Source organism: Rhododendron vialii, chromosome 6a (genome assembly GCF_030253575.1).
Source record: "Rhododendron vialii isolate Sample 1 chromosome 6a, ASM3025357v1".
NCBI classification, from domain to species: domain Eukaryota; kingdom Viridiplantae; phylum Streptophyta; class Magnoliopsida; order Ericales; family Ericaceae; genus Rhododendron; species Rhododendron vialii.
Window position 1 is genome coordinate 34,387,783 of NC_080562.1, and position 16,929 is coordinate 34,404,711.

The 16,929-nt window shown below is 40.8% G+C and overlaps 2 protein-coding genes across 2 annotated transcripts; one reads left to right on the forward strand and one right to left on the reverse strand.

Annotated features, from left to right (window-relative positions):
• The first annotated feature begins 2,875 nt into the window (after positions 1–2,875).
• Positions 2,876–4,230, forward strand: LOC131328659 (uncharacterized). The gene has a single exon (XM_058361574.1). It carries the CDS (start codon positions 2,908–2,910, stop codon positions 4,228–4,230), a length of 1,323 nt encoding a protein of 440 aa, XP_058217557.1. The 5' UTR covers positions 2,876–2,907.
• Positions 4,231–4,562: 332 nt separating this feature from the next.
• Positions 4,563–6,379, reverse strand: LOC131328933 (uncharacterized). Its single transcript, XM_058361905.1, has 2 exons — positions 5,662–6,379; positions 4,563–5,582 (listed from the first exon to the last, which is right to left on the reverse strand). Exons 1-2 carry the CDS (start codon positions 6,046–6,048, stop codon positions 5,013–5,015), a joined length of 957 nt encoding a protein of 318 aa, XP_058217888.1. The 5' UTR covers positions 6,049–6,379; the 3' UTR covers positions 4,563–5,012.
• Between the last annotated feature and the right edge of the window lie 10,550 nt (positions 6,380–16,929).

A 16,929-nucleotide genomic window follows, 5' to 3' on the forward strand; every position in this document is an offset into this window, starting at 1 on the left:
AGAAGGAAAAACAATGACTATGATAATGTAAAATGCTTGATTAATTATTCAAATTTAACAAAAGTTTGTATAATTGAGTCTAATTTGATGTTAAAATTATCTTATATAAACAGTGTAATGTTACTTTTAATATTTGAGAAACTCCAATTAAAGTACAAAAAAGAAGAAAATGACTTGATTGTTTAGTTTAGTAATATTCAAGGGCATTTTAGTCAATTAATAACAAAAACTAGCGGTGTTAGTGTGGATTTAACGGAATGGGGGAATCTGAACAATAGTTTGTAAAGTAAGGGAGGTCAGTGCAATTATTAGAACCTCAGGGGAGGTTCCTGCATTTGTCAGAAACCTCAGGGGAGGTCAGTGAAATTTACCCTTAAAAAAAACATAACCTAACAACCCCTTTCGCAACACATGTGAGAAAAGAAAAGAAAGAGATATGGCCTCCTTTATGAGTGAGAAAAGAAAAGAAAATAGTGCGATTTTTTACCATCTCATTTGGATAGACAAAATATAAGTAAGAAAAGAAAAGAGTGTCATATGTATGTTTACCAAAATAGCCTCCCCTTTTATTCTAGCCCTAAAGTGATTCCTCTCCCTCACTCGTCGTCTCCAGCTCACTTGACAGTACTAGATGCCTTTCTTTCCACAGAACCACTCAACATCAGGTTTTTCTCTCTCTCTCTCTCTCTTTCTCTGTGCATAACCTGTAGTTGTAGATCCCCCAAACCAAACCACGAAGTGGTGGTGCGGCGACGGCAAGGGGAGCGATGTAGCAGGGGTCAAATTGGAATCCTCAAAAAATTGAACGCCTGGAGCTCCCTTTCTCATGGAATCGTGCCAACTTTGGTGAGAAACAAATTAGGGGTTGTATGGGGTTAATGAATCTCACCATCCCCCTTCCTTCTCTCACTCTTTCGGGTATCCAAACAATAGGGAGAATACGTATAATTCCCACCATTTCCTTTTTTCTCTCTCTCGAAATCAATCCATCCAAACGAGCTATAAGTGTTTGCTTAGGCCTATTTCGGCTAAATAATTTATTTAAATTAAATTTTGTTCTTATTCAATTTTTTTCGACAATTTTTTTTTTGTAAATTATTGCTTTGTCATAACAAGAAAAGTCTAAAAAGTAAAAAAATTGTGGTTGAAACTCAAACTTTTTAAATAAAGACCAAAATAAGCTAATAAGTTAATTTTCAATTTTAATATTTTTACTTTTTAGATTCTTCTCGTCATGATGACACAGTAATCCACAAAAAATCGATGCAAAACTAACAAGTGCAATTTTTTTTGAATAAGGACGAAAAAATAAGGGAGTGTTTAGGACCTACGTTTTAGCTTTTTATTTTCGACTTTTTTGGCTTTTTGAATTATGGTGAAAATGTATTTTGAATTTGGTAGTATTTGAATGATATGTGCAGAATGAGCTTTGCAACAGGAATAGCGTTTGTGAGATATGTGATGAAAATGACTTATGAGTTAGTTTTTTACCATGTTGCCTTTGATTGTCTATTATGGGATATAGGCTCCGTTTGTTTCGATGTAAAATATTTTACAATGTAAAATATTTTTCATGTAAAATATTTTCCCAGAAAAAGAACTTTCAACTTTTATTTTCCGGTGTTTGGTTGACACATGAAAAATATTTTTCGAAACAATGGTTTTTTGTCGTTTGGTTGTCAAAATGATTTTCCACTCAAATGGTTCTGCAAATATTGCCCCAATAATACCTGTGTAAATTTTTTTTTGGACGGCCCAGATATGTCGAGCGGCACCACATGGTACCCTTGCGGCATTGAAAAATTCCTCAAATGGTAGGGAAGAATAACTTTCCTTCTTGTTTGGATTGCACACGTATAGAAGCGCCCAAGCACAGAGATTGAAACACAACCATAATGTTAACAATGGAAATATGAAAAAAAAATTATATGAAGAGAGACATGGTCCTTGAAGAAATCTAATTTGCAGCGCTACTCATGGACTTTTTTGAACTAGTTATTTATTTCGATCAAATCACATATGGGAGAAAGGGATTGGTACACCTGTTTTGAGAAGGGGGATGGGATACGTGGAGTAAGACCATCGGGCACCAAAAGCAAAAACAACTTACCGAGAAAAAGAGAGTAAAACATTTTCACCCCTTGCATGCAAAATATTTTACCTGAAAAATATTTTCCTCCTCTTTCTATCAGCCAAACAGCGAAAAATCGGTAAAATATTCTACCCAAAAATATTTTACGTCCAAACAAACGAAGCCATAATGTGTATAAATAATGATTTTGAAAATAGCAAACACAACAGGTGTTCATAGTCCAATCCGCTCTGGTTAGCCTCAATCCAGTCCTTACACTATCACATTAATCGCCTCTCACTCCTCAACCAAAACAAACATCGTCATGACAAACCCCACACAATCTTATCTCCAACTAAAAAGCCAACTTTACCGTTAATCCTTCACGACCACTATCAACCTAAATCCCCTCCTCATTATCAATTCCTTTCAACCAATAACATGCAACAAACGAGGCCTGAATGCTTATGAATAAGGCATTCTACAGTCTCGCTTGGTGATTTGCCTAATAGGTAAGATAGTTAGAGCATCTCCAACCTTGACCCAAATTTTTATCCAAATTTGGGTCAAAATTTGGGTCAAAACCCATTTTGAGTTAGGCTCACTCCAATGGCAAAATGATTCATTACCCAAATGTATTGTTTTTTTTGCTTTCAATAGTATTTCCCTCCATTTTTGTTTCCCTCTATTTTTTTCCAACTACATCTCCTAATTTATTTCCCTCCCATTTTTCCCCTTTTGCAAACAAATCTCCCTCTCAATATGTTCTTATCCTGGACAAATTCTTACCCGATACATGTTAGAGAGATTGGTTCATTTCTCACATCAACTAGATAATGGAGCCTTCTAAATATTCCGCACTTTCTTCTTCATCATCATCATCCTCCTCTTCTGATGATAGTGATGAAGAAATAGCCATAGCCACACTTGTAGGTCTCTATGAGGCAAATAATGGCTTAATGCTAGAAATGGTGAGAGAAAATACAAGAAAACGCAAGCAATGGGGAGGCTCTGTTCCGGGACGGAAATACTACCGACGCGAAAGAGTAGCGGGTCACGATCGACTAGTTGCGGATTATTTTTCTGAATATCCAGTTTTCTCGCCATCGGTATTTCGTAGACGCTTTCGGATGAGACGTGATCTATTTGTGAGGATTCTAAATGCTATTGAAGAACATAATCCCTACTTTGTTCAAAAGCTAGATGCATGCCAGGTACGCGGATTATCCTCCCTTCAAAAAATAACATCCTCAATGAGAATGCTCGCCTATGGAATGCCGGCTGATGCAACTGATGAGTACTTACGTTTAGGAGAAAGCACTACAATTGAATGCTTCAACCATTTTTGTCAATTGATTATCGAAAAATTTGGCGATGTGTATTTAAGATCTCCAACGGCAGATGACGTTAGTAAATTGCTTGCTGTTGGGGAGGCTCGCGGATTTCCCGGAATGTTAGGAAGTTTGGACTGCATGCATTGGGAGTGGAAGAATTGTCCGACGGCATGGAAAGGTGCCTATTGCGGTCATATTAAAAAACCTACAATGATTCTTGAAGTCGTTGCTTCTTATGACTTGTGGATTTGGCATGCCTTTTTTGGAATGCCAGGATCCCACAATGATCTCAATGTCTTAGATCGTTCTCCTCTTTTTGATGAACTTGTCCAAGGGCGAGCTCCTCCCGCTAATTACTCTATCAATGGACATGCCTATAATATGGGATACTATCTAGCGGATGGCATATATCCTCCATGGGCAACATTGGTTCAAACTATTTCGTCTCCTCAAGGAGCCAAAAAACAGCACTTTTCGATGATGCAAGAGTCAACAAGAAAGGATGTGGAGCGGGCATTTGGGGTTCTACAAGCACGATTTGCAATCATAAAAGGACCGGCACGGTTTTGGGGTCGAAAAATGCATGGGAAAATCATGAAGACGTGCATTATTTTGCACAATATGATCATTGAGGATGAGGGAGAGAGTTGTACTGATTTTACTTATACATCAGAGAGGAACCAACCAGTGGCAATTTCGCGGGAACGTGATGATAATTTTGAATCATTTCTATCTCGTCATGTCGGAATTAGAAACAAGGATGCTCATCACACTCTCCGCAATGACTTAGTTGAGCATCTTTGGCAACGACATGGAGAGATGTAGTTTGGAAGTTCTCAAACTGGTAGAAGTTTGGAAGTTTTGGTTAAGAAATTAAATAATGTGTCTTGCAGCTATTAGTTATCTGCCATTATTGTTTGGCTGCTATACATGATCTTATTTTGCTACTTTTGTGGAATAGCTCGTTGTCTTTTTGATTGTGCAATAGCTCATTGTTTTTGTTTTGAAGTAAAAAAGCCAAGTCAAAACCAGAGCTACGGCTTAATCGTTACCGGACTATGTAAAAGAGCAATCATGTGAATCTAAAAAACTGCTTTGCTTGATATTCATATTCTATAAGCTATTCCTTCAAAGCAAGCACCACATGCTATCGGACAACAAAGAAAAAGAGAGAGAAGAAAACCAGCAATTCACACAAAAGCCTTAAAATGTAAATAAGTGCATATTTTACCATGTTTATGGAGAGAAGGCGGCAACGCTATTTCTGCTGATAATTTTCTTACTTTAGACTAAAAGCAATCTAATCAAAGAGAAATCCTGCAGATTGTATCAGCTCCTACTCCTTGTATCGAAAAGTACAAAATAAGCAAAAACTGCAACACACCTCCTGGTTACTTGTCACTCTTCAAGTTGCTACCAACAAGAGACTTCACAGCTTGAGCAATGTAAAAAATCTCAACCGGCAGTCCAGTTTCAATGTCGTAACCCGTAAGAACTATGCGTCTATGCCATTTTTCAATCGAATTCAATCACATTCTTCTCCTGTTAAGGCCTTGTGCTCCTAAAAGCATGCCAATACTCAAACACCATAAAATAGAAAGATAAACTTAAAGCATCCCAGTTCGAGCAATGCTTTGTTGTTGACGCTGCTCATAGTAAGCTCTCTGCATAGGAGTTAAGTTTGACATGTCCATTGACATTATGATATGATCCTCCTTCCTTTGCTCCCTTTCATTCCTTTCTGCCAAGTAGTACCGCCGTGCCTCCCTATCCTCAGCCTTCTTTTGACGATCAATAGCTTTTTGTTGCTCTCGTTCAATACCTCGCGAGGAGATACCAGTCAAGACATTTATTATTTGACTCTGGTTTGCTGCCATTTGATCAAACTTAACATCATCAATCACCTTCTTCCTTCGTGATTCGAGAGCAGCTTTTATACCACTTGGTCGGTTTACTCCCTCTCTTGAAGGTTGTTGGTCCAAATCTAGCTCAGATTCAAGAGATGTTGGAGTACCAGTGGAAGGATTTGAAGAAGTTGCTGTTTGGACCGTAGGTTTTTGCGATGGTGTCATTATTTCATCCCACTTACAACTGTGGCGCAATATTTCCCAGCAAGATTCAAACATGAATGACTTATTACGTTCATCAATACTAAACATACGTTTAGCCTCGGCCATCTAGTAATCATAAATTCAAGATGTAAGAGACAAAAAAATATAACAAAAATTTCATAGTTTTGGGTTGAAAGGAAATTACCTTCTCCTTTTCTCCGGTTCCACTTTTTTGCCTTCTTTCTACTTGGGCAAGAAAACCACAAAATTTGCTCACAGCTTTTTGAATTTTCGACCACCGTTTCATTAAAGAAACAGCGGTTCTATTGCAGTCAACATCTGCTTGGGAAGAGAAACACAATCGTATACGCTCCCACAAATTCGCCATGGTCTGATTAGTGCCTATAATTGGATCTTGTGAGATAGCCAAATAAGCTCGACACAGAGCCTCATCCTCCACCATGGTAAATCCTTTACCACGAATCGTTTGCTTTTGGCTTCCTACTGCCACGGGAGAATTTTGCGATATAATTTCTACTCCATGAGTTTGTTCCAGACTCATAGAATCCTCAAGAATTTCATATTCATCCATTGATCAAATTGGAAACTCACAATTGTACGTTGGTTGAGAGAGAGAGAGAGAGGAGAGGAGAGGAGAAGAGAAGTAGCAATCTATTTAATTATGCTGTTTTTCTGCTCTCAAAAAGGCATGGCAAGAATGGCAAGGAAAGAGGCAAATAGCCGTTGAACTTAAAAGAGAAAGAGACGTTGGAAAATTGGGTCAGACTTTGGTTGTCCCAAATTTGGGTAAACAAATGAGTAAAACCTAAAATGGGGAAGAGTATGGGTCAAAGATTGGAGAGGGTTTTTTGTGGGTTTTACCCAAATTTTAAATTTGGGTCTTAAAATAGGTCAAGGCTGGAGATGCTCTTATGATACTCATCTCCCTATATGCCAACAATTGATAAGCAGGTTCAAACCACCATTTAGACTAGTGTTGGAATTTTTGAGCAAATTCTAAGGTTACAAAAGTGTTGTTGTATCCTTATTATCGAAGTTTGAAGTTTGATTTGATTTAAGTGCTTGTTAAACACATGGATCATGGATGTACCAACCCCATAAACAGAGTTGCTCTATTTTTTGCATAGCACTCATAAAATTAAGGACATTTGACAAGGAACTGGAAGATGTGCCATTTCTTATAACTGATGAGACAAAAGTGTTACATGTGGCATGATTCGGGGAACGATTGGGAGTCCCGTCTAGACGAGGATGAGGGTCGCCTAAAGTTGACAGCTTTTGCGTTTTTGGATCTTCTGCTTTTCCCATATGGAGTGATTCGATTGCATCCGGATGGGCGGATACACAAAGTCTGTCTGGACGCTTAGATGTGAGATCTATATTTGATGCATGCTTTAGTTTTAGGGTTTCTTGTAACATCTTTTTGTGAGAGAAACTAGGAAAAATAAAGAGAAGCGATTATGAGAAGAATGGAGAGCTTGCAAATGAGATTGATCATTCCATAATTTCCATTACCCAATGGAAGAATACATAGTAGATGTGTCGAACCATGAAAATTTTGTGTTCTTGTGTTTGTCTTTAATTTTTGGTTGTTTTTAGCTTGGATCATCTTTATTTTTCTTGTCATAGATTGATAAATTTATGCATTTTGCGTAAACATAAAAGAAAAAAAGATATGCACCTCGCAAACCCATTGTGACAACACACATACAAGCCTTTATTTAGTACTCCATTAGACGGAACAAAAGACAGCCAAATTCACATAGAACATATTTTATCAAGGGCGGCAACAATCTGGGAACGGGGGGCAGGGACAACCGAATTTGACGCCAAGCCCAGCCCTTCCGGTAGCTGCAGTCATAGTCCAGCCCCGTTGCGTGGATGCTGCCATAGCTGGTGAAACGGTTGTCGTCATGGTAGCTGCAGTCGTAGTCCAGCCCCGTTGTGTGGATGCTGCCATAGCTGGTGAAACGGTTGTCATCAACACCATCATAAGCAGCACTAGCATCTGCTTGAGCACAAGTTGATGAAGGAGCAGCTTTCGCATTGTCTCTTCCTCCGAATTGCAACGCTGACGGTTTGAGAGAGATATTGGATCAAACTCGAAAGGATGATGGGATCGAAGAGTTTTGCTCGTCCATATCTTATATGGGTTGAGCCAAGGTTGGATTTGATTTGTCAAGAAAATCTGTACCCGGATTAATTATGCGCATATTTGTAAATTGGCTATTTCGGGAAGGGAATTGAAAGCTTATTAAGAGCACACTTAATGTTGTGGGCATTTGCCTCATAGGTAAATTAATTATGATGTTCAAACTAGGCTTTTGTCAATTGACCAAATTGGATACGAATCCGAAACAACACAATTTGTTTGCCATTTGTATGCCTTTCCTTTTTAATCCGTTCGGAAAATCCCTATGCTGGTGTTCAAAAGGTATCATGGGCCAAATGCGCAAGTAATTGAGGAGATTGCCTTGATAAATTTATAGATGCCAAAAATAATGCAAATCACATCATTTGGCAAAGTTTTTTTTTTTTCAATTATTTTAAAATTTATTAACGGATCAGATTATTTGTGTGAAACCTGTGAATAGGCCCTACACACCATATTTACCAAGTTGGTCGGTACCTCTAGGATTCCGCTTTTCCAAATCCAAGTGGCTACTAGTATCGGTGTAGAAAGATTTCTTTGAAAGTCGCCTCAGAATTACGAGTTAAAGTTAAAACAATTACTATATAACCATACACATTTATTGTGGACCCTATGTTTGATGTGAATGAGTTTGTGTGGTCGTGCGTGTAAGTGCATGTGTGTGATTGTAGCATGACTGAAAGTTAAAACATGAATCGCAAAGGTCTCTGGCTAGTGCAAGTGTATCAGACGATAGAACTTTCACTTTCATTTTCAGGAAAAAAAGCTGACAAAATGTTTTTGTAAAAGTTAATTTTTGGACCAGCTTACGTGATACCATAGGAAACTATGTAATCCGTTACCAATAGGTTATGCTTACGCATTTTCACCATTGTGTTTACTTTCCAACAAAGTTAATGGGTCAATGGTCTTTATGCAGCATTAAAGCTTAAGCAAGCCTCGAATTGACTTTGGGGAAAAAAACCCATTATCTACAAGTGGGCAAATTAATAAAACTCGGAACAAAGTCACTTATGAATTAGCCTCACAAGAATTGATGATAGCCGTTGAAATATATCAAATCTAAAATCTAAGAGGAAGGAAATTCATTTAGCGCCTAAATCTAAAATCTAAGAGGAAGCAAATTCATTATCAGCGCCTTTACGTCTAGTGCTAAAGAATTGTACACAGGTAAAAAAATTGTCTATGTACAGGAGAAAGAAAGAAAGAAACTCTCTGTGTCGACGACGAAGAATAGTGGCTGCAATTATGTTCTGATTTCTATTATTGTATCTTTTCCCCTTGCAATATATATTAGGACTGCAATTAAAATTTGGGTTTTCCAATATTTGTTTTCCAAATTTCAATATGTGTCCCAAATAATAATCGATCTTCTCACCGTTTTTCTTTTTTTAGAGTCTCCCTCTCCTTTTTATTAGCTCTCTTTCTCACGGAATTGAGCCAACTTTAGTGAGAAACAAATTGGGGGTTATAAGGGGTTAATGGATCTCACCATCCCCCTTCCTTCTCTCACCCTTTTGGGTATCCAAACAACGGGGAGAATACGTATAATTCCCTCCATTTCCTTTCTTCTCTCTCGAAATCTGTCCATCCAAACAAGCTGCAAGCGTTTGCTTAGGCCAAAGTGTAAAAGTTTGTACTTTTTTCATTTTGCTCCTAAAAATAGATTCCATTTTGAAAAGTTAGTGAGCAAAAGTGTAATGATGATGTTTCCATAGAGGGTAAGTAGAGAAAGTGAAGGTAAAAGTTGATGTGAAATGTGTAATGATGCTATTTTCTAAATAAGTTGGAGTTAGAAGCATGACATTAAAAAAGGGCGGAGGGAGTAATTTTTTTTCGTTTTTATTACAAAAAGTTGGGTTTCAATATTAATTTTTTTACTTTTAGATTCTTCTCGTCATGATGACATAATAATCCACAAAAAATCGACGCAAAACTAACAAAGGCAATTTTTTTTTGAATAAGGATAAAAAAATAAGGGGGTGTTCAGGACCTACGTTTAAGCTTTTTATTTTCAACTTTTTGACTTTTTGGATTATGGTCAAAATGTATTTTGAATTTGGAAGTATTTGATTGATATGTGTAGGATAAGCCTTGCAACATGAATAGTGTTTGAAAAATATATGATGAAAATGAATTATGAGTTAGTTTTTTACCATATTGGCTTTGATTATCTATTATGGGATATAATTTGTATAAATAATGGTTTTAAAATTAGCAAATGCAACGGGTGTTCATAGTCCAGTCCGCTCTGGTTAGCCTTAATCCATAGTCCTTACATTATCACATTAATCGCCTCTCACTCCTCAACCAAAACAAACATCGTCATGACAAACCCCACACAATCTTATCTCCAACTAAAAAACCATCTTTACCGTTAATCCCTCATGACCACTTTCAATTTAAATCCCCTCCTCATTATCAATCCCTTTCAACCTATAACACGCAGCAAATGAGGCCTGAATATAATGCTTATGAATGAGGCATTCTACGGTCTTGCTTGGTGATTTGCCTAATAGGTAAGATAGTTATGATCGATATTCATCTCCCTATATTTCAACAATTGATAAGCAGGTTCAAACCACCATTTAGACTAGTGTTGGAATTTTTGAGCAAATTCTAAGGTTACAAAAGTGTTGTTGTATCCTTATTATCAAAGTTTGAAGTTTGATTTGATTTAAGTGCTTGTTAAACACATGGATCATGGATGTATCAACCCCATAAACAGAGTTGCTCTATTTTTTGCATAGCACTCATAAAATTAAGGACATTGACAAGAAACTGGAAGATGTGCCATTTCTTATAACTGATGAGACAAAAGTGTTACATGTGGCATGATTCAGGGAACGGTTAAAACCGGACACCTCAGGCCTCTAGCCCCAACTCCACTTCCTCAAAATCCACCCCCCAGTCACAACCCCAATGCTTTCTGCGCATACCACCAGATGCCCGGCCATTACACTGACTCTTGCTGTCGCCTTTGTCATGCGATACAAGATTTGGTGGACAATGGTACTCTCTCAACTCCACCCACTAAACCCAATGTCATCACCAATTCCTTGCCTAAACACGACCCTAACCCTCAAGTAAACCAGATAGCCCTCAGCTCCACCATATTCAACCCCACCGACCATATTACCTCAGCCAACAACCCTAAACCAATCGTACCCTTTCCTTCTGAGCCAAGCGTGAACATGATGGCAGCCGGATGGGCCATGGAAGACAAAACTAAGGAATGGGAGGAACTTTGCAATGACTGGATCGAACAGTACAACATGGGGTTTCCCGCGCACCCTTAAGTCAATCAGATGTGGCTAAACCAGTGGGAGGGAGAATGGAATGTGGCACAGGCTGACCCTCTGGACGGTCTCTCTTTATTTGCACTCTTCTACCAGCCTGAGCTAGCCCAAGTTGAGGTGGAAGCTGAAGAATACGTATGGGATCCGCAACCTGATGAATGGCAAATAGGCCAAGGTCTCAAGGCTAATTTAGACCAAAATGATATTAGTGAGGAATACTGGGACTACTTTCAAGAAGGGGAGATTGTGTCCAATATCCGTCGCCCGCTCGGCGCCATGTTACCATTGGTGAATTCGATTGCTGGCAAGATCGACCCCTGCATCCATGAAATTGACCCTACTCGACATTGTCTCTCTGGAACAGCCTCGCCCTATCATTTCTGCTCCTGGAGATGACTACTCGATCATGGTCCTGGATGCACATCCCGCCGACCTTTGGGATGTAGAGGAGACCATCAAAACTCCACCGTCTGCTAATATTTGGGATGTGGACAATATTGTTGATTTGAACATGGGAAACGAAGTGTGGACTGTCAACACTGCTTTTATCGATGGGGGATTCTGGGACGTTTCGTTTGTCACCAATCCGGGGGCACCCTTTGAGGAAGATGCTGCGCAGGATCCTACTTTCTGGGAAGGATTAGTGATGGAAGATTTGGAAGGGGACTCAGCTTTGGGGCCAGACCCGACCACGACAGTGGCGTCAACAGACAAAGGAAAGCGCAAATTGGAAGAGGTGCTGGCCGATCTGTGGGATTTTGTAGACTCGTCTTCCTGGTGGGATGTTGCCAACGTCACTAGAAGCGGCCGAGTATTCCAGCCATCTAATCTTCAGGCTGGAAGCTCGTCCAATCCGCCTGCTCAGAAGACCACCGCTCCCGTCGCTCAGAGGAATGATCCGGTCTTTCCAAGTGGGGTTCCCGAAGAAGACGCCATCTTGAAACAGCTCGAACGAATTCCAGCCGCCGTGTCTATCTGGGGTTTGATATCATCGTCAAAGGAGCATCGTGAAAAGTTGTCCTCCACTTTGGCCCGGCTCACAGTACCAATTGACATCACCCCCGAGGCCATGATTGCTCTTGTGCTGCCGCTCCTCTCTAAGCACTCTGTCACGTTCACTGAGAGGGATCTGCCCGTCGAAGGAACCGCTCATAACCGCCCGCTGCACATCACCGTCAAGTGCCGGGGACATTGGGTGCCGACCGTGCTATCGACAATGGCTCTGCCATCAACGTTTGCCCGATGAGGGTTGCCTACCGCTTGGGGCTCTCAAAGAGTGACTTAACACCCTCCAAGCTGGCCGTCAAGGCGTACAACAGTACTGGCTAGTGGAAGGGACTCTGACTCTGAAACTCGATGCTGAGGGTTTTGAAATGGACGTAGAATTCCATGTCGTCGATGTCCCTGCTACCTTTAACCTGCTGCTGGGCAGGCCATGGCTCCATAGGGCCGACATCATGGTGGTGCCTTCAACTCTGCATCAGAAGGTCATGCTGAGGCTCCCTACCGGGACTTTGACAATCTGTGAGGACTCTGGGATCCGCCCGCTCACGGATGATAGAACGCCCGTTTTGGGAATTATGCACGGGGAGGAAGACTCGGACTTTGGAGGATTCTCTTTTGACACGTCAGGCTCAGTCCTCGCCATCGCCATGGATGATGATTTTACCATAAGTTCAACAGTCCTCGAGATGATGAGGAAAATGTCATTCATGCCTGGCCTAGGACTCGGGATTAACCAACAAGGGATCGTCGAGTTCCCTGTCTTTCCTTTCACCGAAGGCCGCTTTGGTCTTGGTTACAGTCCGCCGGCCAAAGACGCCAAAAAGAGGAAAGACACGGAAAAACCTCGAACCCTTTTTGGTAACCCCGACAGCTATTTTGTTCGGGAAGGAGGAGGCTCTGCTTACTCGGGACAGATAGAGCCGTTTTGGGATCCAGAGACTTGCACTTGGCTGCCGGGATTCGAAATCTTTGCTGCGGACACCTGGTCCGACAATGAAGAGGAGTAGCCGAAGAGGAGCTTGCAAAGGAGGAATTCAAGAAACAGCTGGGTCGGACCAAGGAGAAGTTTGACTGGCGGAAGGCTTTCGATCAAGGGAATCTCAAAATGCTGTTCTCCCAAGTAGGTTTGGTTGGCAAGGGTGAAGAAGCTGAGGTGCTGATGCTTGGGCCCGACTCATCAGATGCTCTCGAGGATCCTACCTCTCTCATCGTGAAGGCAAAGAGAAGTATTAATAACTGCATTTTCACTCCACGTATGACATGCATTGACGATGTATCTGAATCTGACACAGAGTCTATCGAGTCTAAGTCTAGCTCAGAGTCGGAGTTTGTGCCTTTCGGCCCTCCACGTCGTAGCTTTTACTTTGAGTTTGAGTCGTTTGTACTTGGCAACCTTGCTGGGCTTTATGAAATGCATGATCCTGCTTCTGACTACTTTGCTAGCTTCTATATAAACTGTGTCGACCCTGACGATGAAGGAACAAACTTCGACGGGAACATCCCGGCTGAGTTGCGTTCCCTCATCGAAAAGGAAGACGAAAGGCGTGCTCAGCCTCTAAAAGAAGAAGTAACTTTTATAAATTTGAAAGACGATGGTGACCCTCGCATGATGCAAATCGGTGCAAACCTGTCCCCGGAAAATCACGCTGGAACGATCGAGCTTCTCAAAGAGTTTTCTGAGGTTTTCGCATGGTCCCACAAGGATATGCTCTGCATCGATCCCGAAATACTACATCATCGAATTCCGTTGGAGCCCGGGGCTGTCCCTGTCAAACAGAAACTCCGCAGGATGAGGCCGGATTGGGTTCAGAAAATCAAGGAGGAGGTTACTAAGCAGATTGACGTAGGATTCATAAGGGTCGCAGAGTACCCCAAATGGGTCGCCAACATCGTGCCTGTCCCCAAGAAGGATGGGAGAATCCGAGTCTGCGTCGACTTCAGGGACTTAAACAAGGCAAGCCCCAAATACAGTTTTCCCTTGCCGTACATTGACGTGCTAGTGGACAACACAGCGGGGCATGCCTTGCTCTCTTTTGTCGACGGATTCTCTGGATACAACCAAATCTCTGTGGCGCCCGAGGACCAAGAGAAACGACGTTGTCACGGAGTGGGGCACTTATTGCTATGTGAATATGCCATTGGGCTGAAGAACGCCAGATGTACTTTTCAAAGGGCCCAGACGACTTTGTTTCATGACTTTATCCATAAGACCGTTGAGATCTACGGCAAAGGAGGAAAATGACTATCTTCCTTCACTCAGGTAGTTTCTTGAAAGGCTTCGCAAGTACAACGTACGTCTAAACCCACAAAAGTGCACATTTGGAGTCACGGCAGGCAAGATGTTAGGGTTTCTTATCACCGCAAGGGGAATCGAAGTGGATCCCTCCAAAATCAAAGCGATTCTCGAAATGGAGCCACCAAAGTCTGAGAAAGGCGTACGAAGCTTTCTAAGGAAGGTCCAGTTCATCAGCAGGTTCATCTCCAAGCTAACTCTAACCTGCGAGCTGTTATTCTGTTTGCTCAAAAAGGGGGTCCCGTTCGAATGGACAGAGAAATGCCAGGTCGCCTTCGAGTCTATTCAGAGGTATTTGCAAAGTCCTCCAGTACTAATGCCACCTGCTCCAGGCCGACCATTGATTCTTTATCTATCTGTCTCGCCAACAGCCATGGGATGTCTACTAGCACAGGAAGGGAGCAATGGGGTCGAGAAAGCTATTTACTATCTGAGCAAGAAAATGGTGGGGTCCGAGGAGCGCTATACCCCTCTGGAGAAGACATGTTGGGCGCTGGTTTGGGCTACCAAAAAGCTTAGACACTACATGCTAGCCTATTCGGTGAGACTGATTTCTCGGATGGATCCTATCAAGTATTTGTTCGAAAAACCCGCGGTCACCCATAAGCTAGCACGTTGGTTGCTTTTGCTGGCTGAGTTCGAACTCCAACACGTCACAAGAAAGTCTGTAAAGGGGCGTGCCGTGGCCGAATTTTTGGCCAATCACGTACACCCGAATTTTTGGCCGATCACAAGTAACTTATAACTTTTCAATTTAGATAGGTAGTTTTGGCTCAGAAAATTTTCATCATAGCCAAATAGATGAAATGTTCACGACACCACATTTTTAAGGCACTAAGGCGGCAACATTAGTTGCCAAGCTGACCATCTAATGTTTCTAGGCCCAAGTACACATTCCATTTTAATTTATCATCAAAGCCAACAAATAGGGCCATACAAATATGGAAATAGGGGCAAACTCTCCCAATGGCTCAGAAATTTTTCATCATAGCCAAATAAAGTGGCTCAGATAAATGAAATGTTTACAACACCACATTTTTTAGGCATAAAGGCGGCAACATTAGTTGTCAATTGACCATCTAATGTTTCCAGGCCCAAGTACACATTCCATGTTAATTTATCATCATAGCCAATAAATAGGGCCAAACAAATCTGGAAATAGGGGCAAAAACTCTCCCAATGGCTCAGAAAATTTTCATCATAGCCAAACTCATAGAAAATCCGGACCATAATAATATCGGGGCGACTGGAACTGAAAAGAACTGATATACAGATCACAGTTCTAAATGATACACTGATAACACCAACCAAACCCCACTTCAAAATTCTCTGGCCAAAATCAGCACAAGTCACACACGAAAATCAATCCAAATAGCAACTGATCATAAGAAAATCCAACGGCTCAGACACAAATCCGGACCATAAATGCCCCAAATCGGATATCATACTGTTAGGGTTTCGAAAAACATTCAATCAGTAGAAATCAGCCATCTCGAGATCGAAAGAAATCACCACACAAACAAATCACAAAAATCAGCCTCTATTCCTCATTTAGGGTTTTGAAAATCGAAGATATACTGTTAGGGTATCGATTCTAATAGAGAACGAGAGAGAGAGAATGAGAGAGAAAGTGAGAGACCTTAGGGCTGATCGTAGCTCCGATCGTTCGTCGTCGGCCATTCCGAGATCGATTGAAACCACACAAAAATCAGAAAAATTAGTTCGAAAATCACATGAATGAGAGTGAGAGAGAGAGACCGAGAGAGAGGAAGAGAATGAGAGAGAGAGGGAGACACCTTGGGCCGTCGTTCGTATACAGTCGTCGTCTTCGCGTGGGTCATTGGTACACAGTCGCCTCTTTTTTCTCTTCTCTGGCGAGAACGAAATGGGCTGAAGGGGGGTGGAGTGGGGAAATCCCTTTTTACTTCCCTTTTATTTCCACAGCCGTTGGATTGGATGGAAGAGATCCAATGGCCAAGACCCAAATCCGGACCATACTAAAATCCGGGCGACCGGATATGAAAAGCATATTATATATATATATATATATATATATATATATATATATATATAACGTTGGGAGTAAATGCATAGAACATCGTAAAACGTACCTTGTAACTCTATCTTTATCCGATGATCGACTGTAGACAATGCAGAAATGGGAAACAGAAAGAACCAATTTTTGAAACACAACCGCGAAAATCATATCCAAAATGAACCTCGTACTCTCACAGTCAGGCTTTGTTTGGTTTTTAGGGAAAGTGATGGAAGGTGAGAGAAAGAAATGAGAGGGAAATTGGGGAAAAATTGGAGAAAATTTTTACTATTTGGTAAAACTTGAATTAAAATTACCCTCCTCTTTCTCTTCAATTCAAATAATTGAAGGGAAAATTTTTAACTTTCCTTTCTTTTTCTTTCCCTTTCTCCGAGTTTCAAACATTAGAGTTTCATATTGCACCCTTTATTTTTGAAACAATTGTAAGCTATGCCCCCTTGGCCTAATTTTTTTTGACTTTTTTTTTTAAAGGAATTAAATGGTTATTTTCTCTTAATCTTTCAAGACATAGGTAAAAAAATTTATTTCATATTTTCATCTTAATGGGAGGAATTGAAAAAGTATAAAGATATAAACCAAAATTGAAAAAACTTATACAAGATGATGAAAAAGACTTCAAAAGATTGTCTAGAGACCCAAAAAGATAT